Here is a 25,304-nt window from a genome sequence, read left to right on the forward strand (position 1 = left end):
CTCCCACGAGATGTACATGTAGCGTGGATTAAAGGAAACAAAATGCCAGAGCCAAGTAATAACATGATTAACAACATGCAATAACCACAGTATTCACAGTGTAAAACAAATGAAAATAATCCCTCCTTCTCCTCCCGTACCCCCCACCCGGGGCATCAATCGCCGCGCCGAATGCGCGCGTCGTCCCCCGCCCACCCCCGCAATCGCCTCCCACGTATACATCATCTCCGTGTAATTTGCTGCGATTGCGTATTCGTCGAATGTACATTCGTATTACCATTGGTTTTACACCATGTAGCGGATAAACGTCTTCGTCAAGGAACCTGATTGTTCGCGACTCGATCGGTCGGATAATTTCATCGTCGTCTCTCGCTCTCGACGACGAAAGAGAACAACAACGTTCGCGCAAAAGCTCCCCGGGCGGGATTATCTCCTCCCCCTGGCATGTTCGAGAGCGGAACAATCACGTTGTCTTGGAAGACGTTAAACGGCCTTCACACGCACGTGTACACACAAATCATACCATACATCACACCACACCGCCAACACATCCACGTGGTCGTGAGCGAGGATTAGATTAGAAGGAGATCCATTTTTTTTTTCTTTGATTTGGAGTGCATCATCGAGGTTAGGACTTGTGAACGGGTGGGGTAGACTCTTACCCTTCCTGGTGGAGCAGGGTGTCGCGCGGGGTGTCGTGGTGGTGTTGGTGGTGGTGGCGCTAGTACAGGCTCGTGGATTGGACTTTGGATTGGGATTTGATTTGACGGAGTCAGAGCTGAGGCCGGATTTCGCAACGGGCGACGCGGGCACAGGGTGGCGCGTCGCGTCCGACTTCTTTCGCGACTGTTGCTGCTGCTCGTGTCTCGATGACGATGAGGATGACGGCGACGAGGGGCCCGCGCACTTGACGAGCGACGACGCGTCGTCTTTCATCAGCCTTCTCCTCTCGTGCTCGTGCCTCTTACTGTTCACCGCGGTCTTCACCAGACCGGACGGCGTCAATCTCGGCAGCTTCTCGTTCAGCGAGCTGTACAGACTCTCGTCGGACGGCACGAAGATACCGGGCTTCGGTACTCTCGTCACACCCTCGGCCTCGCTGCTGCTCTTTTTCCGCTCCTTCGACTTACTCGGCGAGTCGTCCGGTTTGCTCCGCTGGTTGCCAGCGGTCCGCGAGGAGACCCGGTTGTTAGTCTTCGGCTCGGCCTCCTCGGCGTTAGGCCTTTTCCTCCTGTCCGGCGCGTAATTCGGCGCCGGCACACCCGCCGATCTCGCTCTGCTGGGCGCTGAAAAAAAGTGGCTCAAGCCGTCGAAGAGGCTCCTCAGCTGGCCGCTTCCAGGCTTCACCTTGTTGTCGGCGAGCCCGCCGGCCGACTGGCGCTCCGGTTTCTTCTTCTTACCGTCCGCCGCGGGCTGTATGTGCAGGCCGAAAGTCGGCGTGTCGCTGACGTCGAGCTTGGGTAACGGGGCGCCGAAGGTGTTGGTGATATTGCTGAAGAAAGGCGACTCTGCATTGAGCTTAGCGGCGGCGGCGGCGAAGCCCCACGGCTTGTCCTCGCTCAGGTCGCAGGCGAACGGCACTTTCGTCTTGGGTGACTCGATTCGTTGCGCATCGTCCGACGACGAGCAGGACTCGCCGCTGCTCTCGCTCGAGCTATTGCCCTCCTCCTCATCATCATCGTCCTCGTCGTCATCGTCGCTACTGTCACTGCCGTCCGAGCTCTCGCTGCTGTTACCGGCCTCGCTACTGCTGCTGCTGCTGCTGCTATCGCCGGCGCTGCTGCTGCTAGACACTCGCGGCGTTCCATGCTTTTTCGGACTCACGGCACCCCGGGTCGACCTAGCGCTAACGTTCCGCGAGGGTCTCGATTTATCACCGCCCCCCACCCGCTTCAATTTACTGTGCTCGGCGTTAAACGCGCTCAATCTAAAAAACTTTTGCTTCTCCTTGGAGATCCTGTCGTTCTTTTCCTCGAGCAGCCTACCCTGGCCTGCGAGTGGGGTGGGGGGTTGTGGTAAAGGAGAGGAAATCAAAGGTGGTTGACGAGGGGAGACAACACCCGCATTACCGTCCGAGCTGCTGTCCACCTGTGCCACTCCCGCATTGCCTCTCTTGCCGGGATACGCATTCGCCAAGCATTTTCTGGATACCATCGATCTGGAAGAGAAAACATCACCGGGTCACGTGCGTTAGCTCGTCCGACGTCGTCGCGTGCTCGTTCACGCGGAATAATGCATTGCTTTGTCGGCTACTAATTCTCTCCGACGGAATACGCATTTCATTTATCTCGATTTTAGAAGAACGCTTCGTTCATCAACAATGTTCACCCCTTTGAGGCCCGAGACATTCTTTATTTCGACACCCTTTGCCATTTCCCCTTCAAAACTATTCTTTTAGAATCTTAGGAGAATATCATAAGGAAAGAATGTTTCTCTCATGTGGAAACCCACCATCACGATTATGTTGATCGAACGCTGGGACCGCCGAGCATGGGTGGTGCCAATTTCGCTCCTATTTTTATTCTCGGCTATTTACCGAAGAGTCACTTTGATATTATTAGCATTATTTGAAATTATGTTCACGCTGATAGAAAGTCTGAGGGAACTATTAACCGATAGGAAAATTTCTAGGATTTATAGCAATTTCAAAAGTCAACAGAGCCAAAATGGCACCATCGGCGATTCTGTTAAAAGGTTATTGAACCAAACGAAACAATATCAAGGCTCTCACATGTTCGATCGCTTGGAGAAGAATTTACGGAAGATGATTTCCGAGCCAACTTCCAACATTCGACTTGTCCGTTACGTTAAAACGTTAGAAAGAGACGACCGTATTTTAATATTAGTCTATTTCCTATCCATGTCAAGTATACGCGCTCTTTTTCCTCCTCTCTTTCACACTCACTTTCGATTCTCCCGCAATTTCAGCCTCTTCCTCGCGCTGTTCGTCGTGTCGTCGTCGGCCGAATCCTGCGCCCTGTTCTTCTTACCGTCGTCCTTGCCGACCGGTGTGTGTGCCGTTAGGCAATGCCGACATCTCCAGGGCGCCCGGTTCTTCTTGTCAAGGCTGGAGTCGAGACAGGTGGGATGGTAACACTTGATGCAGCCGGCGCACTTGACCAGATAATTCTGCGACTCCTGCTCCAGCTGACAGCCGGAGCAAGTCGGCGAGCAGTCGTCGCAGGACCAGGTTATCCCCCGGTCGACAAGCACCGAGAGTTCCGGCGGCGCGCATGAGTTGTGCAGGGCGGCACCACAGACGCTACACCTGCTCAGCTTCTCGTTCGAGTTGCGCTTGTTGTTGTTGTTGTTACCGGCCACCGTAGTGCCAAGGCACTCCCGGCAGATCGGCAGCGGCGCCGGCAGCTGCGGGAGATAAGCGACGTCCAATTAAGTATCTCTCTCTCTCTTTCTAGTTTCCATGACGAGAAAATAGTATAGTTTGATACAGCATAGTATCGTGTGTAAGAGCTATTATTGGGGCTTATGTGATCTAAAGGCGGAATATTTATAGTATGCAAAGTGAAGGAGCAATTATTGTTACCTTGAATATCTTTGAAACGGGAGAGGAAGAAAAAAACTTATCTAACAGATATTGTGTATTGATAACGATGATCTCATCTTCGAATACCTTGGAATAGGATGCGGAGAATCGGCTTTATTATGCTCTAGCATAAATCTTGTAAAAGCAAGGAATGATACAATATAACATAAGATGTACGGCATGTAGATACGAATGTACAGACAATCGTCGTTGGGGAAAAGGAAAATAAAGAGAACAGTTTGCAAAAATCTAGTCATAATGAGAAACTAAGAAGATGAGATGCGGATGATGATTATTTACCAATGCATTGTAAATAAAGATAATGATTGAAAATGTCTAGTTTGAAGGATGACAATGAGAGGTTTCAATGGCTGAGGGCAGCGAATTTCAACTCGTAATGCCTGAAGTTGTAAAGGATTTATGATAAATGTGCGATGTTTGTTTGTATCTTCTGTAAATATAAACTCTTTTTATCTTCAAATCGAATCGCTGAAGAAATACTTTGATTTTTCAAAGATATGGAAGATAGTGATAGTTATTGCTTCACTCTGTATGATATAAAACAATATGAATGACTAGTGCGAAGATGATGAAGGAAACTGACGTCCGGCCCGGCAATCCTCTCCTTTCTCTTTCCGCCTCAAGAACGAATACTACAATAATTGCAAAGTAAGCTACATCGTAAGCCGTTCGAGGAGCCTTGACGCCGGCTGTGTCGATCCCTGCGTATCGGCCATTCGATACCATCTACTGTTACGTATCGCGTGCACAAAAGGCGAACGAGCGCAGAACGTAATTATTCATTTCGGCGCGGTAAGGCAGCAACGCCGGTTAGGTGCGGTGTTGCACTTATACGCGTCCGAGGGGTGCATGTTATTAAGTGAGCGCGGGTGGGAACGCCGACGATGCCCCAGCAACGGTAACGATAATTCCGAAGAAACGCCGCCTCCCGACAGAACAATGAGACACCGTGGAAATTGCCGAGATAAAAATTTCATATCGCGCATATGTTAAAAGTATACTAATCTACACACAAGCAGCAATATCGATTCTGAAGCGAGGTCTGGTCACTTCAGCTTGAAGAAAGATAATGAAATTTGTGCTGAACGAAACTATGAAATGTTCCTCGAGAAGGACGGAAAAATGTGATATTCGTAGTTAAAAATTAAAACGATAAAAATGCGTCCATGTACTTTTATTCTCGAGCCTTCTGTAAACTTTCTTCTACCTCTCTATAGTCGTTAACATAGAAAATATGTTCAAGTAATAATCATACATACATAATAACTACTACTGTCCCACCTGGTATATCGTAACAAAGTATACCAAGTATGGGCCATGTAGTGCAACTAACACTGTGCCTCACATTCGAACACGATGGAGGATGTTAAATTTCAAAGAGAAAGCACAAAGATATGCGCGCGATTTGCCTCCGTTTCTCGCGCCGACAGCGACCTGTTGCGCGATTGGTCGGCTCGCAGTATCGCGCGTGTACCCGTGAATGCGCCAACATTACCCGTTAATTTCATTCCGCCTGGAAGTTGCGAGGGCCGCAACAGTTCGAGAGGGAACAAGTCACCGTGACTTCGAGCGGAATTGCCCGATATCGTTATAAGCCGCGAGTACACACAGCCGATACAACGAGTCGCGCTAAAATCACTCGATCGCGAGGCAACGACTACTCATCGGGATTCCGAACGGATCGCAGTTACGACTTCGAATTTTCGACCGCTAACCGTGCGAGATCCTACCTGGAAGTTTAACTAGTTCGACTATATCGGATCTTCGATGACTCTTACGGGGTTTTTTTCCTCATTTCAAGTCAGATAAGCAGAGACAGACGTCCGCAGCGCAACTCATTTGCGCCGAGTCTTGTCTTCAACTTCTTCAACATTATTGCGCAACATGAGCGTTCGGCGCAGCCGATCTTCGGATAATTTCTACAGCGTAGCGAGCGATCCTCCAACGGGCGGGATTCCGCTTCACCGGGTTAGTTAAAGGTCCGCATAGTACTTCTCCGCCTCGTGGTGGGCATTTAATCCGCGTTAACGTGACGGCTTCATTTCCGGCCGTGAAAGCCGGCGGCTTGAAGGCGGCTCGCCGGCTTGTCGCGAACGTTGCAATCGACCGCCGCTGCAACGCACTTGCCTATGTTATTTTCAAAATGGTTGGGTTCCCGTCAAACCGGCGCGTCGGTGGTGGAGGTGGTGCGACGACGGTGGTGATGATCGATCCGCGCTAGCTCTTCGCGATTAATAGCGGGTAACGAGCTAGGTCGTTCGGGAAAAAGCGCGGGAAAATGGACGGTACCGATGTCGGCGGGGAAAATGTGTGTGTGTGGAGCATCGTTCGCCGGCTGGGTGTCGGGGTACCACCTGATGCGCTACGAACGGGACGATTGGCGGTCGCGCGTCGGCGCGTTGCCTCGATTTTTCGCGCTAGTCGCGGACGCACGGGCGGAAAGACAGCGATTCCGCGGTGGAGTAGGAGGAGGATCAATAAGAGAGAAGCGATGTACAAACGAGTCGCCGGAAGTCGGCCGACCAGATAGCCCATCGTCCCGACCTTCTCCCTCCGCCCGTCGTCATCCCACTCCAACGACCGCCACACAACCGACGTTCCCCAGGCTCGCTGGGCACCACTACTGCGCGCGATATTTCCCGACTTGAAAGCTCGAGCAACGACGCGTGACCGGCGGAACGACGCGCGCACAAGGTGACGGCGACGGTACCGGGGAATATTTCTCGACAAATTAATTTCGCACTCTTTTGCACTCGTTCGCGCCATCTGTTCGGTCTACGCGCGGCACGTTCCCCGGCGGGTTCAAGGTCGTGAGAAGAGGACGCCAACCGGCGAGCGCCGACGGCGAGGCGGAAAACGCGAGACGACACGTGAGAGCCGGACTCTTACGAGCTTACATTCACCGCCTTCCCGAGCGAACGTCTCCACCGACGCTGATGACACTTTAATCGGGCGAATCTCAGCGAACCCTCCCCGCTCAATCTCACCACCGGTGTGAGCGCACTGAGAGGAAAAGGTGATGCGTTCGGGTAAATATTTGCCAAGGGCTATTGGAGTTGTTTTAATCTTGGGCCAGATAAATGTCATTCGAATGCGTGAACTTTCGTAGTCATTTTTATTGAAATATTTTCTCCAGAAGAAAGTTAGTCTTAAGTCAAGGTAGAAATTCTCATGTATAAGCAAGAATATTATAATATTCTCGGAGGATCTTTAGTCTTGAATTGAACGCAAATAATCATAATACTTGTATCAATACAAACTCGATCAAATCAAAATTAAAAATCTCCTGAGAAGATTATAATAATCTTGTTTATATATATCTACTCTTGATTTAATACTAATTCTTTTCTCCGTGCACTTCATCCGAATAAAACGATTACTCCTTGGCAAATATTTACTAGAGCGTCTGATTTCTTTCAGTGCAAAGAGCTCCAGCGGTAGTCCCGGTATTGAAATTCCCAGCGATTCCGCCGGAGACTCCTCTACACGGAAAAGAAAAGAAAGTCTTCAAAGTTTCAAGAACAGATATATGAGCAAGAACATTCCAACATTCTTGGAAGATTTTTAGTCTTAAACTGAGTTCGAGTGATACCTTGCATCGATTCAAATTCAATCCATTCAAGCCTCCTGAAAAGATAGTAATATTCTTGCTTATGTATGAAAATATTGAACGATTTTTTCCCCGGGATAATCAATCGTTCTCTTTCTTCCTCGACATCGAGAGAGAAAGCGGCCAAAAAGCGGCGCGCACATTTTCCCAGGGAGTAGTGAGTCATCGCGGTGACTCACCTTGATCACGGTCGGTTCCGGCGGCGAATGAGCGCTGTCGTTGTACTTCTTGAGGTACGGCGGCCGGTCGGACTGCCGGAACAGTCTTCCCTCCTGCAGCACGAGTCCCCGGTCGACCGCGCGCTTGGCGGACAGCCTGAGAGCGACCCTGAGGTCGCCGTCGGCCTCCTCATCGACGGTGTGACTCTGCCGGATGTACTTCTCGATACTCTTGAGAGAGGAGCCCTCGCGCTCACCGAGCTCGCGCACAGCCTTGCCTATGACCTTGCTGAGGTCCACAGCCTTGTTGACTTTGAGCGGCCTCGACTGCAGGCCGCCCGGGTCCTTGTACGAAGACTGTCCCTTGTTGAAGATCTTGAGCACGGCGCCGCGCTTTACGGCCACCTCCAAGTGTTCGGCGATCTCCTCCTCGTGGTAATTGTGGTGCTGCCGTATCGCGTGGCATATCCGCTCCACGCTCGGCCGTTGCTTCTGACTGCGTATCTTCCGTATCGCGTCTAAAAACCAGGCCGACCAAGTGTCGGCCGTGTCCTGCTCGCCCATCGCGTCCCCGTCCTCGGCGGCCGAGGCGCGGACGACGCGTCGACGAAGTCACGGCTAGTGGCCTCCTCCTCTTCACCGGGGTAAACGACGTCACGTTCGCCGACGCGCGACGTTCACATCCTGCTTCTCTTGCGAAGCTCGGCTTCGAGAGCTTCTTCTTCCTCTCCTCCTCCGCGCGCCGGCTATTGCGCTGACCCTGAAAGCAGAAGACACGGGGGGTTGCAGAGGTCGTGCGTGGGAGTCGATTCCTACGAGTTTCGATGCCGCTCCCCGCCGGGTTAAGCGATCTCCCTTCGATATAAGCCAGATAATATCTGACATTTACGGGCTCTCGCGACTATTGTTATTGTTGCGTTGCGCGCGGTGTCGATCGAATTACCCGCTACCGTTCCTGCCTGCGCTTTCCACGGAGTCGCACGCGGAAATCAATCAGTATCAACACTTGTTTTCTCACGAATAAGCAGCCATTATTGATCTTACACGGAGAGAAAAAATTGCTCCCGCATGAAGGAATTCCATGCAGCTCTGCTAAAAAATATCGCATTCTTGTTATTAAAGAATCATTTTCGTGAATTGAATATCGGATAGAAAGAGCGATATCTTCGAGCTAAGTATCGGTTTGAAAATACTGTTCCTCCCGTTCAATGTTTTTCCCTCTCAATTTGTGAAAATTATTCTTGAATAACACGAATGTGATTTTTTTAATGAAATTATATGGGATTTCTTTATATAAATAAGTTTTATCTAAGCATATAAGATTATACATTCTTGCTTATATACGTGAGAATATGAATTTTGAATTGATACTAATTTTCTCCCGTGTATTGTACTTGAAATAAAGCAGGCTTGTATCTGACGCATGATGGAAGAGGCGAGATAAAAAGATGACAAGATTATTCGGAAAGTACGACCGACAAACTCTATATTTCAGTAGTTTCACGGAGTGAAATCGCACTGAAAACCGGTGAAAATTCGCTCGAAGCGACGGTGAAAATACTGCCACAAGCAGAATACGCAATGTTTCACCGGAGCTCAGAGCGCATTCTTGCCCCGTACGAGTGAATATTTCAACGGAAAAAAAAAGGAAAAAATTCAAAGCGATCAAAGCGAGTTTGTGTCGCTGCGACAGTGAAGGACATCGGATTCCCTCGACTCGATTCCGAATGGAGGATTCGTTCTATACAAATGAAAAATCGCTCGACGCGGCCGTCGCTCTTCAACGTTCAAGTGGAGAATTTCATTCCAAGAAATTTCGAGAGAGACCCGATGTCCATCCTACGCGTGAGAACATGACGAGGAGTGTGCGCGCGATAAAATTCAAGAGGCTGCGATCGGCCAGTTACACGCGTGAGCTTGCCGGTGAAATAGAATTTCCCGCGAGTTGAACGGCGACCAGTCGGCGGACACGTCGCGGCGCCAATTGTGAAGCGCCTCGAGGCAACGAGCTCGATTTCATAATCCGCCCGAGTAATCATTCCTCCCGTTCGGCTTCGCACGAGAAAGAGAGAGAGATGAATTTTACAAAATTATTCTCGACGCTATTCGTGTGTCCCGCTGCTCTTCGATTCTCGCGGCCACCATTATCACGGCTAAGCGATCATCCTCGCGTGCCCGTGGCGACGGGATCCGAGAACTCGCGCGCCGCCAATTCATGCCCCCTCTTTCTCGAGAGAGGTCCCGGATTTATTCGCCCGCGTCTTTGTTCACCGCTCGCACGACGCACACGTTACAACACGGACACACACACAAACAGAACTATTCGATTCTTACGCTCAGGTCACGCGATTTTCGACTCGGCAGTAAACGATCGTCCAGTTTTCCCCGGTGAGCGATGAACTTTCTCTTGCGCGCGATACCGCGCACACGTGCTCGTTACGCGTGCGTGCATACATACAGGCGCAAGCAAGGGGCAAATATTTAAAATCACCGTGCCCGACAGCGGTGTATTGCGCAACGCGAAACGACTCACGGGCTGTGCGCGCGGCTTATTAAGTCGGCTGCGTAGACGACGCACGCGATTTAGAGATACACGGCGGGGAATAAGAATGGCACGTATCGATTGGTCTGGCCGAGAGGAGCCACACGCCGGAGAGAGACGGATCTCCTCCTCATCCGAGCTCCCATCCGTGGATCTTTGAACTTGCGAAGTAGAATGTCTACTCGTGGCGAAATGTCGTAACGGATCGTCACTTGCGCGCGCGAGCTCTTACGACAGGCCGTCGTCGAACCGTTAATCGGGGATTCGTACACCGGCACCGATCAGGTAGACTCCCGAAGTCTTTTCCCAGCGTTATTTTATTCCACGACGAAGCCTAAAGCGATATTCGTAGTCGGATCTTATGTTTAAGATTCTCGACACTCGAGTGGACTTTCAACGCATCCAGGAAAGTGAACGGTCAGACTACTCACTCATGCTCTGTTTTGTTCATTTCTCGTGTAATCGATTTGCGAAACGAGTGAAAGAAATAATGGATACGATACGTTCCTTAAGAAGAGAGACAAAGCGCGCGCGTTGTGAAATAAACGAAGCTGTGGGCTCAATCTGACTTCGTTATTAGAAGACCGCTTCGTTATTAGAAGGTTAAATTCATCTTCAGATGTTTCGTAGTCGAGGAAATGAGCCATACAGCAACTGAAGATGAACTTAAGACGGTCCTGAATATAAGATCGGACTTAAGTCTGAACCGAACTCCGATTAAGCTAAGCGACAATTTACAGGATTGCAACTGAAATTTCAAAATTCTTCTTTTACCTAATTTCTCCTGCAACAGAGATTTCAGTTGATGACTCGGTAAGAGTTAACCGTCGCTTAGCTTAATCAGAGTCAGGTGCAACCGGGCTTTGGAGTATCAAAGCTGAGTATGCACTGAGCGAACGAACAAGGAACGAACAGCGAGTGCAGACTTTCGTTGTTACAATTTGGGAAATGTGTGACGCCGTAACGAGTCCGAACGTTTTTGCTCATAAAATAGTATATCAAAAGTTCGTGCACGCTTGGGCGTTTCTAGACGCGAATATATTACACGTTCGTGTTCGTTCATTGTATACCCACCTTTAATGTATTACTGAGAGGAGAGTTGGACGTTTAACGATTGAATTGTGACATTTATATATTATATTAACACGTTGACTGCCACGGAACTTTTTACGATTCTGGTCTAAGAAACCAATTTGATTTAATCAAGTAATGAAGCGACGAGATAACTCGTAGTTGGGCAAGTAAACAACCTACGAGATATCTCGTAGTTGGCAGTCAACGTGTTAAAGAAACTGTTCGCACGGGTAAGATTCTGTGTTGACTTTCATAGGGTTGAATTTATTCCTTGATTTTCCCATCGACGCAAGCGTCGATGCGAACAGTATTCTCAAATATTCTGCGGAAAAGACTTGTAAATCAACATACAAATATCTCCGATTATTCAACATAATAACGAATCCTTTATATATTTAATGCAACAGCGGTCTTGCGATTTCTCACAAGGAAGCACGCGTATCGTGTTCCGTGGAAAAGTTCAACGTGTTAATCAAGGTTTGCTCTCGAGATCCGAACAACGTTGGCAAAATCCACGATTAACCGCTGAACTTTGGCCGAGAAAAATCGCGACTCGACCGAGAAGAACCGGCGGAGATATGCAAGGCGAAAAACCGGCTGGCTTTTGTTTTACTCTCTCTCTCTCTCTCTCTCTTTCTCCCCTTGCGCGCGCAACTGCCATCGCGGTCGAAGCGTGAGAAACAATGCGCGGCATCGGAGGCCGCCGCGTGGCCTAAACGCTCCCGATGGCAACGTGTACACGTTTATTTCACGTGCACGGATCACACGAAGAGCGTAATTCTCAGGTAAGGTGCGGAACTTACGAGAAAGTTCGATCGTCGTCGCCCAGAGGTCGGTTGGTCGGTCGCGATTCGCACTGTTAACAGGGAGCAGACAAAGACAGGGAGCATGTCGCCATTTTTTCCGGACATGACATCCGGTCTTTGCGTTCTTTCTACCTGTGCATCTTTCAAACACGGAAATGACGAAAGAAAGAACACGCGGAAAGCAGCAGATTGCGTCTCCACATGGAAAAATATATATTGTATTCGAAGCAAACACTACTTGTTTTAAGTAAATTAGTATACCTGCAAATATGCCACATATATTTCAATTATGCACGGAAAAAAAGAAGTAGCTCTCATAGTCTGGTAACTAAATTTCAGTTGTATTATATGGAATTAATTCCTTTTCCTCTGTGTGAGCATAAAATTTACTCGAATATATTCTGAATCCCAATTAAATTTTAATCGAGAATATTAAATTAAAACAAGCTCTGGTTTGCTTATTCAAAAATTGAGCGATTAACTTTTTCTCTTCATAAGGTTTAGAATATTTTCGAAAAGAGAACGAATTCTTTTCTTTAGCCGAACTTTACCCAAATTTATGATGAGTATATTTTAACCCTTTGCACTCGAGGATTCCGCTACGGAGACAATGCAAATAACTTTCAGTTCATAACATAAGGACAAAGACAAATCGTAAAAACTATTGTGTATAGGATATTCCGCTCTTGCTATTTGCATTTGAGTTTGAAGAGTTTGAAGACAAATTTTAAATGGCTCCGCTCCGGAGCTCTCGAGTGCAAAGGGTTAAGATTATTATCAAGAAAAAATATTCTTTGTCGAGGACGATTCTTACTTATAAAGGAAGAAAAGTAAACCGAGTAAATCGCTTTTCTTAGCGATAGAATATTCTCCGTGATCACGTGATTATCACGAGAATTAAAGATCAGGTCCTCCAGTTTGTTTCACAACGCGGAGCACACACACAGGGCGAATTACACTTTGCCGTTAAGAAGGAAGAACACCACAAACGCGTACGTGAGAATGTCTCGGACACGGAAACACTTCTCGACATGGGCCCGCGTGAGCAGCGGGAGAGGGAAGATCGATTACGCGAGAATAAACGGCGGAGATGTTCCTGTGATACGAGTTGACCTAGGCCAGTGTGATAATAAATATGCCGGCGCCTTGAGAATGCCAGCGAAGAAGGCAGGAAAAAAGAAACTGCGAAGCGCCCAGTTAAACCGGCTTCTAAACCCTCGGCCACCGTGTGTAGCGGTGGTGCGTGTTTTCGCACCACGTGCTCGTCCTAGTCTAAAAAGCGAGCGTCCACACCTCCATCATAGAGGACGCGACTTCCCACCAAAGCTGCGCAGATTTTCGGAAATTTTTCCCAACGGTCATGTGCAAATGCTGCGACGATCCAATAACCGTTGTCCCGCGCCATTAGCGAATACTGAGAAGATAATAATCTTCGAGGCGAGAGAAGGCGAGAGGAAATGAAGTTTCACGAGTCTTGAAAACGCGGCAATCGGGAATTGGCTTGTTACGGGAACACACGTGCGGAATCACGTGCATTTCCACCTTAGGATCTGTGTCACAATAGAAATATATTAGAGCCGATATTCCTAGTGAGATCTTGTATTCGAGATTCGTCTTCAGATGCTTCGTAGTCAGTGAAATGAGTCATGTAGAATCTGAAGATGAACTCAAGACGGTCTTACATGTAAGATAAGATTATGAATATCGGCCTCGGAATAAACATTGAGAATAAGAATTAGGAATAGCGCGATTAAACATAATGCACAATGGAAAAGAATAAAATATGAGATATAAATATAGAAATTGTGTCACAGCCGTTGTGTGAAAATAATTCCTAATTCCTATTCCCAATACTTAACATTTATTCTTATTTCTAATATATGTTCTATTGTACGTAAGGCTTTAACCTTCCGTAACATTTCTCACCCGTGAGTCACAATGTATCTCACAGATATGTTAATTTTCCCATTATTTTCCTCCGCTTCTTGAAACAATTTCTCTTTCAGCAGCGCTTGGATAACAAACCAGGCCCAGGAAGTATATAAAAGTAAATAAAACACATAAAGTACATAAAGTTGAAGTACATAAAAAACAGTGAAGAATAAAGGGAACAAGGAAAAAAACAATAAGAAGGACGGGTTCAATCTTGAGACCGTATAGTGCCTGAATCTATATTGGATATTGCGACTAACGGAGGGTTAAATCCAGACAAAGCGTACGAGCATCAGAAACGAATATCAGGGAACTCGATCTCGTGTCGGTACGTCAAAGAAAACGTGTTTGACTATTTCATCGTTCGCACACGTTCGTCCGTACTCGTTCTGGGTTCATCTTTTACGGTCGCACGAACCGGTGCGTGGTTTCTTAAGGCTTACCCCGATAAACTCGCATTATCACCTTCTGCATATGCATAAGAAAGTCAACCAATGATGACCTATGCGGAAAAGAATGTTTCCTATATTAGACATATGCTTGGATAATTTCCTTCTACATATGCATTACGCGAGTTTGCGAGACACTTTACGCTCGACCGCCGAATGATGCTATTGAAAACAAAAGAGAAGAAACTGCAGAGCAGTTATGCGATCCTTATAATTATCACCGGAAGAATGACGCGACGTGACGCAATCAATTCGGCGACGCATTCCCCTCGCGAGAGTTCGCTCCTGCGAGGCTGCGCCGCCGACGTCGATTAGCGCCCGCCTCAATTATCTCAACCTTGTTGCTCCGTCTGCTTTAAGACGAGACTGTTAAAAAAAAAAACCTCCCAGAAGGACTGAACTATCAAAAAAAAAAAAAAAAAAAAAAANGCTGTTGATTCAGCCGAGATTGATCATAGCAGCGCCGATTAGCGCTAATCTGCCTTTTAGAACGAGACGGACGAGCTTCTTCCTCTGGAAGCCGTCCGTAACCGGGGTCTCTCGCTTCTGTTTATTTGGCGCACTGGGCTTTAAACTCCGGAGATTAAGGCGTAATCTAGAAGAGAGCGGAAAGGCGGCCGAAGAATCGGAAAGCTTTCAATCACAGCGGACAGCGAGAGGCCAGAGTGCAGAGGGGTTAAAAACGCGTGTCAAGCCGAGAGAGAAACGATCATCCTTCTCGTCCTCGCTGTCGTGTCGCGTGTTGCGCGTGCGAAACGTCAATGAAACGGCCCGCTCGTTTATCGTCGCCGTTTTATCGTGGGCTTCAATAAGAAAGAAAGAGAGAGAGAGATACCATAGTACTCGCGTCTTTACTACGCGAGCCGCGACTTCATCACTCCATTGACGGTGGGGCGCTCGGTTTTTTCAGCCCGCGAAAAGAGATTACACCGGCGAGACCGCGAGGGATGACGTTTGATGTTCGCCGCTCCAAACAGAGCGAGCCGGGCGTCTCGAGTGAAGTAACAACGCGGAAACACCTCAAACGTCACACGGCACGCTCACCGGAACGACAATATTTTCGTTGCACGATGTGACAACACGGGATCGAAAGATGCTCCGTTCGCTCGCTCGCTCGCTCGCTTCGATCGATCGATCACGCACTTTCGCTCCGTATCCATTTAAATCTCGACACGGGAAAGTAAACGGCGCGCGGTCCCCGACGTCACATGTAGGCCCGCTCTTTTTCGCCCGACTACACTTGTAGAACTAAACACGAGACCTACGCAAGTTAAGGCCCCTGTGTCCTTATTACTTTGGCTGTTTTCGTTCGATGACATCAGAAGCGAGAAATCGCGTGTCAAAATATATTACGGTACGTGGGAATGAAAGAGGATGCGTTAAACGGGGTCTACGGTGAAAATTTAAGCACTAAACCTTAAGAAATCGACCAATCACGGTCGATTATTCTCATCACATTCGACTGTGATTGGCTTCCTAAGGCTTAGAGCTTAAATTTTCATTACAGACCCCGCTTAAAATGGTACTCGTGATAGAATCAACTGTTACACTTGTAAAAATGTCCGGACGCTTCCTTTTAATCTGAACAATCAATAAATAAAATTAACGTGACAGAAATCATGAAAATATAGATATAGGTTAAAAACGTAGGTTGTATATTACACTAATTTTCGGTCATTCATAGTCAGATCTAATATGAGACCGTCTTGAGTCCGTCTTCGGACGTTTCGCAGCTAACGAGATGAGCCGTACAACATCTGAAGATGAACTTGAGACGGTCTTAAATATAAGATCCGGCTATGAGTACCGAGGCTACGACTTGCCGGAAGAAAGAAGAGGACTGGTACAAACTAGTGCAGTCGGTTCAGCGAAAAAGAGCAGACCTTGTGGCGAAGGGAATGTGACAGTCGGCGCGCGATGCGCTTCCCCGTGCTCCGTATTCTCCCGAATCTTCCGTGTCGTCGTTGGTGAATCGAACCGGTGCGGAATTGTATCCGCATGTTAATCCTCGAGCAGCCCAGTGAGATGAAACTTCGCTCGACGACCGACGAGCTGATTGATCGCGTTGTGTGAACCAACGAGTAGTATTCGCCGAAACGTTCGAGGAACGAGGCCTCGGCGCGTGGCGATGTCGCCGAATACCCGACGGTAACCTCGAGAAGTATCTCTCGCGCTGATCCGACGGGACCGTCACGCTTCGTTTTGAGGCACCCGGGGCACCAGACTCCCGAGCAGAAAAATGATCGGGACTCTTGGAGAGAGAGAGAGAGAGAGAGACGCGTACACAGGTAGAGGCGGATGATCGTGAGTCACGGATTGACTACTGCGAAGACGGGAAAGGACAATGAGAAAGAGAGTGACGAGGAGGAGAGGAGGAGGAAGGAGGCCACGAGAGTGGCTGGACAGGCCGCGCGCGCTTTTGCTCTCCTACACCGGCGTGAGCGCGCGTTTCTCCGCTCGCTATCTTATTAGGCGAAATGAAATACCGGCTGAACGAACACGTCCGTCTATTTGTCCGCCGTTCGTCCGGTTAAAGACGACGATGGGGCCGAGGGCGAAGAGAGGCCGCCGGCTGCGCGTGTTTGTCGGGGCCCCTCTCACCCAGCTCGAACGAGTGAGCGAGCGAGTGAGCGAACGCACGATTGTACGAGCGAGCGAGCGAGCGAGCGAGTGAGTGAGCGAGCGACGGCGACCGACCGACCAGCCAACCGACCGACGGAACGAGAGGACGCGAGAAGAGCGGAGAGAGAGAGAGAAAGAGAGAGAGAGAGCGAGAGCAGCTGCCGCCGCCGCCGTCGCTACCGAGGAACGGTTTGTCGGGACGACCCTAAAACTGCTGTTGCTCCGCTTGCCCGTCGCTCGGCGAAGCGTGCACGCGTGAGGAACGTGCGTCGCTGTGGTGGGCTCGTCCGTTCGCCTCGGTCACTCCGAGGTGACGCGGACAGAGGGAAAAAGATGAACAGAGGGAAAGAGAGACGGACACAGACAGGCGGTAGAGAGGAGAGAGAGAGAGAAAGGGGAGGGTAAACGAACGATCGATCGGCCGTGGCGAGTGGCGAATTTGGCGCGCAATGGGTAAATCGTCGTCGGGACGGAGCTGATAACCGCACGGTGGATCGCACAATCGTCGCCGTCGGCGGCCGCCGATCCCGACGGGTAGCCATTTTGAGCGAATATTCTCGCGCGGGCAGCACGGCGAGCGCCCGTGAACGCCCTATAATTGAGCATCGACGCGCGGACGACGTCGCGCGACCCGAGAGCCTCGCCGTCGGTTGCGCCGTCGACGCATCCGGCGGCACGGCGGGCGCGCGACGGCCGTCGCCAACGTACATGGCGAGCCGCCGACGGCACTTCGCCGCTCGGGAAACGGGCGAGCGTACGGCGCGATGAAGAGGAACGAGGCGTCCACCGGGCGCACACTCCCCGTCGTCGCCGTCGCCGGTGCGCGATCCACGTCGAGGCGGGCGAGAGACGACGAGGCGAGCGAGACCGTCGTGGCCCGAGCGACGGGCAGCCATCTTGGCAGCAGACACGGCCGCTTCTCGAGCGTTTCGCTGGCCTCCGCCGCTCGCCCGTGCGAGCGTTTAACTACTTGCGACGACGACGGAGTCGTCGAGTCGCGGACACGCGCCTCCTCGTGGCGCTCCTCCGCTGGGCTCCCCTGTACCGTCGCGCGACCTGACCGTGTGAATGCGCCTGGTGAAGGAGAAACGGCGAGGAAACGTTACGCCGTCAACGTTATTGCACCACGTATAGGAACATCCTCCGTCTCTTTTTCCTCTCTCTCTTTCCTTTCCCTCCCGCGCGCTCTTTCTCTCTCACGCTCTCGGCCGCCCGCCGTTCGTTCTCTCGCTCGCTCGCTCGCTCGCACACACGCACGTCCGTTCGCTCTCTCGCGGGCGCTCCGGCCCCGTATGCGTCGGGCCACGACGAGCACGGCCGATCCTCGCGTGGTTTTTTACCGCAGAGCCTAGCCGCGATGATGCCCGTGGGGGCCCGTTACCTGGTCGCAGCGCTCCCATCGACAGGTAAATCCACTGGTACGACGTTGGCACGTATCACCGGGTATCAACGACACACGGAACGCGTAATCACGATCACCAATTATCTCGCGCGACAACGGCGTCACATTTCACACAAATCAACAAAGGTTACCCACTTGACAAAGATGGCGGACACGGCGCGCGCGGGGGTTACACACACACTACGCGCACGCGGTGGGGAGCGCACTGCGCAACTCGCCGCGCGCTCTCCGGCACACGGCGGCGGAAGTACGAAGCACGAGATAGCCGTGGCGGCACGCGTTCCCCTCGACCAATCCCGGCCCCGGTCTGCGCCTCACTAACACACTAACGCGCTCTCTCTCTCGGTCGGTCACACGTGCGTCGCGCCGCTGGCTCGCCCGTTCTGCGCATGTGTACCGGTGCGAGTGTGCGTTACGTGCGCGCATACGTCGCGTATGCACATAATACACCCTGCGCATTGCAAGCATATATATATGTACTTCAGACATATATATATATACACATTCTTTACGCGATATGTGCGCGTATTCGTGTACACTCGCCGCAGAAGGACTCGTACGCTCGCTTTCCGGCGAGACGCGTCCAATAAGAAGACCTAACTCTTGCGAACGACTCGAAAACAAATCTTCTCATTGGGCGCCCCCGCTGGCTTCCGACGTATGCCGGAAAAAAGCGGCCGGATCGTTCCGCGAACGGATACGTACCCGCATACGGCGCACGGTAACGCGCGTGTGTGTACGTATGACGGGTGCGCACGATGATAAGTATTGCGTGTGTACTCGCGGTGGCGATACGCCGCGCGAGATACGAATTTATGCTCGCACGTATACACGAGTACCTCCTGTACATGGTGTGCGCGCGCGAGAGAGCGTACGCGCCGCACGGCGATCCGCCGAGCGGCGCGGCGAAGAAAGCGAAGAACGAGGCCGATCGCGCGCGCGAGAAGACACAACGGCGATCCACGCGGCTCGCCCGGCGCGAGAGACTATGGCCGACCGCGCGCTCGCTTAATCGCTCTCTCCCAATTGGGCCGTCGAGTTGCGCCCCGCAGACGGACGCCACGCAGCGCAGCTGGGAGATCCTTGTCAACGAGGAGTCGTCGGCAGGACCGTACACATTCGTCCCCATTAGCACCGGCCCCCCACCGATTTTTTCTATTTCCCTCCCCTCTCCAACTGCACTTTCTGCACTCGTCCTTTCCTCTCGTCGGTCTCCCTCAGACGGTACAGTGCCGGACAAAAAGGTCATGAAACTTTTTTCTCATGACTTTCGCTCGTATCCAAGAGAAGATTGTATGTCTTAAGAATAAGAAGGGAACGATTCTCTTGTCGGACGCGAGATGAGTTCCCGAACTTACTCGAAAAAGTGTAACGATCTTTCCGCCCACCACTGCAGAGACGCAAGTTTGTTTTACTTAAAATGTAAAATCGCTTGAGTGAATACGAGACGTACGAATATAAAAAACGTTCTGTCGTTTCAACAGATCGATCGTTGTTCTCTTTGTGAGTGAGTGAGAGAGAGAGAGAGGTGAAGAACTGTTTGAAAAAAAAAAAAAAAAAAAAAACTGGTAAACGGTTGTTTGTTCGAACGATTTGACAGAAAATTACACTCGTCTTACCTACATTGCGTGCGATAAAAAAAAGATACCGGTTCAATTTCGTACGACACTGGCGCGCGGTGAACGTAGTGCATGCGAAACGCGCGGTATGTCCTCCGCAATTTCGTAATGAGATTATTGATTTTTTTAAGAACTGTCGTCTCCCTCTCTCTCTCGCGCGCGTTCACACGCCGGCCGTCCATCCTTGCTTCTGCCCGCTTCCTCTCTGTCCGTTTCCACCAGCTCGATATGTCTCTATCCTGCTCGGTGGACTCCGCAGCATTCGCCGTATATACACACCGCGCACGCGTGCCGCGTCTCGCATAATTGAATATACTCCCGCTACGTGATATCATACGGCCAGCGGTCGTGTACGCGAAGCTAACCAGCAAATTCTCGGTAATATCTACATACCCGGTGATTGTATTGATTTTCCCTCGACAGTATGTAAATTAGCGCGCCACAATGTAAGTGCGCGCGTGCGGTAAATTCTGCGTAGTTTATGCACTCGAGCGGCTAGCATCACCGCGATGCGATTAAAATTTCGGCCGATCGCGAAAAACTCGACTCCTTCTCCGATGTACCCCTTCGACCCCGAGATTGGTTTGTAAAATAATCGCTGGAGCAATCGAATACGAATGACACGAACAGCAGAGTTCAAAAAGATTGTTCAGAATTCAAATCGTTCTCTTTCATCCGTCGATAAATTAACATATGATTCAACGTCGATTAATTTCTAGGGGAACATGTACATGAATTATTAAGAGAAAATATAGCTCTATGTATTTCTATGCCTACAGTTGCTCCTGTGAAATACACAGACTTGATACAAAAAGGTCGAAAAGATCGAGGTAAAAAAAAAAAAGATTAAGCCTTTTATTAAGTACACATTATTGCTAGTGAATTGACGTCGATCAAAACTGGAAATTCGGCTTTCCCTCGTAAGTACACCCGGACATCTGCACGATCTCCGTGGCCGCCCAAATGCCGCACTTTATGCAGGTCTCCATACTTTTACTCTGTACGAGTTGTGCGAGGAAGCCTGGAAACGATTTTGTCGCGGTTAATAAAATCTTACTACGATTCTCGCCGTGTTAACGAGGAAAAGAGTCGCGGCTGCTGCTCACCACCAACAAAAGCGTCGCCAGCACCATTGGTATCCACGACCTTCTCTTCTGGCAGTTTTATAACGGGATATTCCGTCACCGTGCCATCTTCGGCTACGAGCACCGCCTCGCAGCCTTGCGTTATGACGACTATTCGTTTCCTCTTGCCATTGATTTTCTCTATCTGCGAGATCTTGAGCGCGACCTGCTTCCTGTCCGTCGTCGCGAGGCCGTTCACCCTCGCGAACGTGTCCGCCTCCGTTTCGTTGCCAAATAGTATGTCCACGTAAGGGAGGGCGGCTAACATCGGTTTTTGGAAGTACTCGCACAGAAACGGAGCGCTAAGATTCATCATGAACATTTTGTCGTGCTCGTGCGCATGTTTCGCCACCGTTTGTATGGAGTCTGGACTGACCGTCAAGAAGAAACCCTGGAACGGGGAGTGTGAGATTTTGTAATGTGGCACACTCTTATCTTGCAATTGTATCTTTCGCTTTTACATTACAACGATTAGACAATTATGCAAAGAGGATCTAACCCACAAAATAGATTTTTTAGATTTTTGCAACCAATAGCCGACTTATATGTCTTTCTATATAAAATAAGAAAATATAAGCCTTGTAAGGCAATTAATATTTAATAAAAAACAATTTTTATCTTTTACTAATTATGCCATTTTTTTTACTAGTTGCATCTTTTTTACCTATTTTTTTTTTTTAAGGTTTGAGCTTGTCAACGAGTTTCCTTAAAGAAAACTGACTTGATAACTTGACTTCTTGAACGATTGTGGAGAACTTCAGCGCTATTTATACTTTTTATAAATCATGCATCAAATCTTCATCTTTATTTTCCTTGAAACGTACTCCATGAGGATTGCACCTTTCTTGCATAACTATGGGTAATAATTATCAAAGGAAATCTCTACTCGTATAAATTATTAAGAGAAAATACAGCTCTATATATTTCTATGCCTACAATTGCTTCTGTAAAATACAGACTTGATACAAAAGGTCGAAAGAATCGAGGTAAAAAAAAAAAAAAATTAGCTTTTTATTAAGTATATATTATTACTAGTAAATTGACGTCGACCGAGACTGGAAATTCAGCTCTTTCATCCTCTCTATACTTACCGATATATAAATGTACCTCGCGGCGTCTATCAGACGCTTGTTCTCCGGTTTTTCGATGTGCGAATGTGAGAAGCAATTCGCTGCTGCCAAATTAGCGCACAGAGAGCGTTCTTTCCCCGTAATAAGAACGGCGCACGTTCCGGTTGGTTCCTCGTCCACGTACTGATACCGAACGTTCAAGCCCGCCACGTTTGCTTTGTCCTCTAAAATCTTAGAATACTTGTCCCTGCCGACACAGCCCATGTAAGTGGCAACATTTGGTTTCTGCAGGAGCCACTGCGAGATGCAAATTTCGATTGTTTACTATTGTGCGACACACACTTTGCTCTTATCTGCAGAGCATTAATCTGTTAATTTTAATGAAATATATGGGCGAAATTTACTTGTGCTACTCTCATAGTATTCTGTACGGATCCACCTGCAATGAAGTCAGCTTTGTACAGTTCAATTAGTTCCTCGTACAGAGGTTTGTGCTTGTCCTCAGCCAGAATAGCATTGTTGGACTTCAGATCATATTTCTTTAAAAATTCATGATCTACAGTTGCTGAAATATCGAGCAGGGGATTCCCCATGCCCAACAGCAGTCCTTCCCTAAAATGGCAAGTTTTCAATAAGTACGAACCTTACTAGTATACAAAATTCAGATTAAAATTAAAATAAAATTATAAAATATAGTAAATTGTAAAACTGAAATATTCGTAACCGGCAGAATTACGGGAAAGAAACGTATTGAGCGCACAATTGTGACCTCGTTTTTCCTCATACTCTGTACATATCTCCCGACCGGGACGAGCACGAGATAATTAGCAATACAAAATATCGAGTGTGTTCGCGACATATTTTTAAATTATCGCACTGAATTTAATTCAGCCGCGTCGATGCGAATCGACCCTGAGACGATTACATAACCTGTCCTTTCGCGGTCTCATCGCCGGAACGTGGCGTCGTCGATGTTGCGATCACGATTTCAGAGAGAAATCGCCTCGTCACATCGAGCGTCTATCATTTTCACATTATTTTCGCAAAAGATAAGCTAATTTCCTGCGGTGAATCTCGATCGATCGTTCTTCTGCGGCATGCATATCACGCGTACACATAACCTCGAGAACACGGCGCCTACGACATAACCTCGAAATGGGAGGTCCCCTGGTACACGTTCGACGACGAATCACACGAGTAAAGCATGAAAAAAATACGAAATCGCACGGACCAAATGTCTCTCTTTCTCTCTCTTACTTACCGTAAGTCTTTTGCCATTTGTGCGCGATATGAGTGTTCTCACACGACCTGCGAAGGTATCCAAGGATTCTCTGCTACAACGGCGCGCCACCGATGACAACGCTTGGTGAAGCGACTTTTGTGCTGCGCCGGAATGAGAATGATCTCCTCCAATGGCATCGACTCGATTATACGCAGTCACGCTAAAAAAATATCCGCCTACTTAACCTCCGAGCGATGTTATCGTTACGGTTCATCGTAGCGGCTGACGCTTATCAACAAGCGACGATATATAGAGAGAGAGAGAGAGAGTGAGAGAGGGGGGGGGGGGGCAGAAGCCTTTAAANAAGATTACGAGCTAAACGCGGCGGCTCGGGTGTGATAATTCCCGTCTTACGACACTTGCATGGGTAATTCCCGATTTACGACACTCAATGTCTCTATTGGGGAAGATCATTCTTGCCTGTAACACATGTAAACAAGCGCGATTCGCATTCCAGGCGGACGCGTAACACACACGCGCACATATTCGCGCGTTCTTTCCGCAAGATAACCCCCGTTCTTTCGTCATTTCTCACATATATTCAAAATAACGCGAAGATACGTTTAGAAAAACGAAACTAAGAAAATAAAAATTTATCAGATCGAATTTAGCAACTCCAATGATTCCAACTATTCTAAAGCGGCTAAATCGTGAACCAATTAACTTGTAAAAACGAGTCCCTAAGTTTTCTATATGTAGCTCTATTAAGTAATTTTTAACGACAATGTCGTTATCTATGCGTTGTCACAACGCATAGATAATATATACGAAAAAAGCTGCGCAACGACCACGTAATGATGACCGACACTGTCATTAAATGTTACGGAATGGCTCTGCTGGAATGTATAATGTAACGAAATATCAGTACATATATATGTGCTGATATTTCATATATATATATATATGCTGATATTTCGTCGCATTACATTTCAGTACATCTATTGTTATTTTTAACTAATTATATATATACGTATATGTAACAAAATGGATATCGATCATATTAGAACGTAGGCGACGTTAATAAATTGCGCTGAACCCAAGTAAAATAATTGAAAGGGCTCCTCTGGAGTCAAGATCTTTATTGTTGGATTACACATACTGAACTTTTCAGTCGTCGGGCGGCTTTATCTCGTCAAGGCAACGACATCCCGCAACGCACGTTTACGCACGGGGGGGGGGGGGGTCTANGGGGATCTACTTACGGCGTGATTCGAACTCGTCGCGATCGAACGACACACGACAGAGCTCGGACTGCTCTCTCTCTCTTACCTGCGAGATTATAATCCTACTTACCTACTCACGTGCTTCTATTCCGAGAACGGTGTCAAGTACGGAGGTAATTACTAATGAAAAAATCGCTCGGAGATACTCAACGTTGTAAGGCACACTCGAGTCCCGCGGTACCCGCGAAGGCGGCGATTAGAAACCGACGGCACAACATCAGCAAGAATATCTCGTACGATCGCAGCGTCGGGGAGGATATCCGCGAGGCTCCGTAGCGGTTTCAACCCCCCGTGGAAGACGCGAAAAGAGCGAGAGAGAACCAGCACGAGAGAGCACGCACGCACGTCGGGGGATGCGATCCGCGTTCGTTACCCGCGAGATCTCGAATCACCGAGGTCCCGGAAGATCGGCCGGGGATACGGGTGGCGCGACGAAGGGGAAATTACTCGTTTCTTTACGATACCTTCGTGCTCCCGCTGAACTCTGAGAAAGAGAGAGAGAGACACACACACACACATAACGAGAGATGGAGCGCGACTCTAGAGAATCCGCCCTATCTCGGGTTTTTAGAGGCGGGGGATTCGGCGTGTGCGTGTGTATGTATGTTAAGTCGCACGTCGCAGCGCACATGTCGATCACTCGCAGTTTTGTCCTAGGCGCACCCTATACAAGAAGAGAGGACGACTTTTCCCCAACAAAGGCCTGGGAAGCGGCGCCGCTTCTCTCCTGAGAAAGAAAACATGGTTTTTCGTTTGAGAGGCGGTTTCGTGCGAGGGGAACGGTGGTGAACGCACACACACATACGGAACGGGGGGGGGGGGGGGA

At 48.9% G+C, this 25,304-nt stretch overlaps 2 protein-coding genes across 6 annotated transcripts in view; both read right to left on the reverse strand.

The window, feature by feature from the left end:
* The window catches only part of LOC106749270 (histone acetyltransferase KAT6B-like), a 26,244-nt gene extending 7,048 nt beyond the window's left edge, over positions 1-19,196 (reverse strand). Inside the window, exons 1-4 of one of the 4 annotated variants that reach the window (XM_014628557.1) lie at positions 18,140-19,196; positions 7,355-8,093; positions 2,906-3,366; positions 663-2,158 (exon numbers count right to left, since the gene is read on the reverse strand). In XM_014628557.1, coding sequence (XP_014484043.1) covers positions 663-2,158; positions 2,906-3,366; positions 7,355-7,897 — 2,500 coding nt within the window. In that variant the 5' untranslated portion in view covers positions 7,898-8,093; positions 18,140-19,196. Of the gene's footprint in view, positions 1-662; positions 2,159-2,905; positions 3,367-7,354; positions 8,094-11,752; positions 11,813-16,019; positions 16,066-18,139 lie in introns of those variants that run through there. The other 3 variants (XM_014628561.1, XM_014628559.1, XM_014628558.1) reach the window with 3 other exon arrangements.
* A 1,322-nt stretch (positions 19,197-20,518) lies between these two features.
* Positions 20,519-25,136, reverse strand: LOC106749202 (adenosine kinase 2). Of its 2 annotated transcripts, none has more exons than XM_014628406.1 (6): positions 24,943-25,136; positions 23,235-23,415; positions 22,378-22,585; positions 21,995-22,270; positions 20,886-21,294; positions 20,519-20,800 (listed from the first exon to the last, which is right to left on the reverse strand). In XM_014628406.1, the coding sequence occupies exons 2-6, from the start codon at positions 23,249-23,251 to the stop codon at positions 20,673-20,675; spliced, it is 1,038 nt and encodes a 345-aa protein (XP_014483892.1). In that variant the 5' UTR covers positions 23,252-23,415; positions 24,943-25,136; the 3' UTR covers positions 20,519-20,672. The 2 variants fall into 2 exon arrangements, with proteins under 2 accessions (XP_014483892.1, XP_014483891.1); XM_014628405.1 differs by having other exon boundaries at positions 24,549-25,136.
* Between the last annotated feature and the right edge of the window lie 168 nt (positions 25,137-25,304).

Source organism: Dinoponera quadriceps, unplaced genomic scaffold, assembly GCF_001313825.1.
Source record: "Dinoponera quadriceps isolate SergipeBrazil2010 unplaced genomic scaffold, ASM131382v1 scaffold2952, whole genome shotgun sequence".
In the NCBI taxonomy this organism is placed as follows: Eukaryota; Metazoa; Arthropoda; class Insecta; order Hymenoptera; family Formicidae; genus Dinoponera; species Dinoponera quadriceps.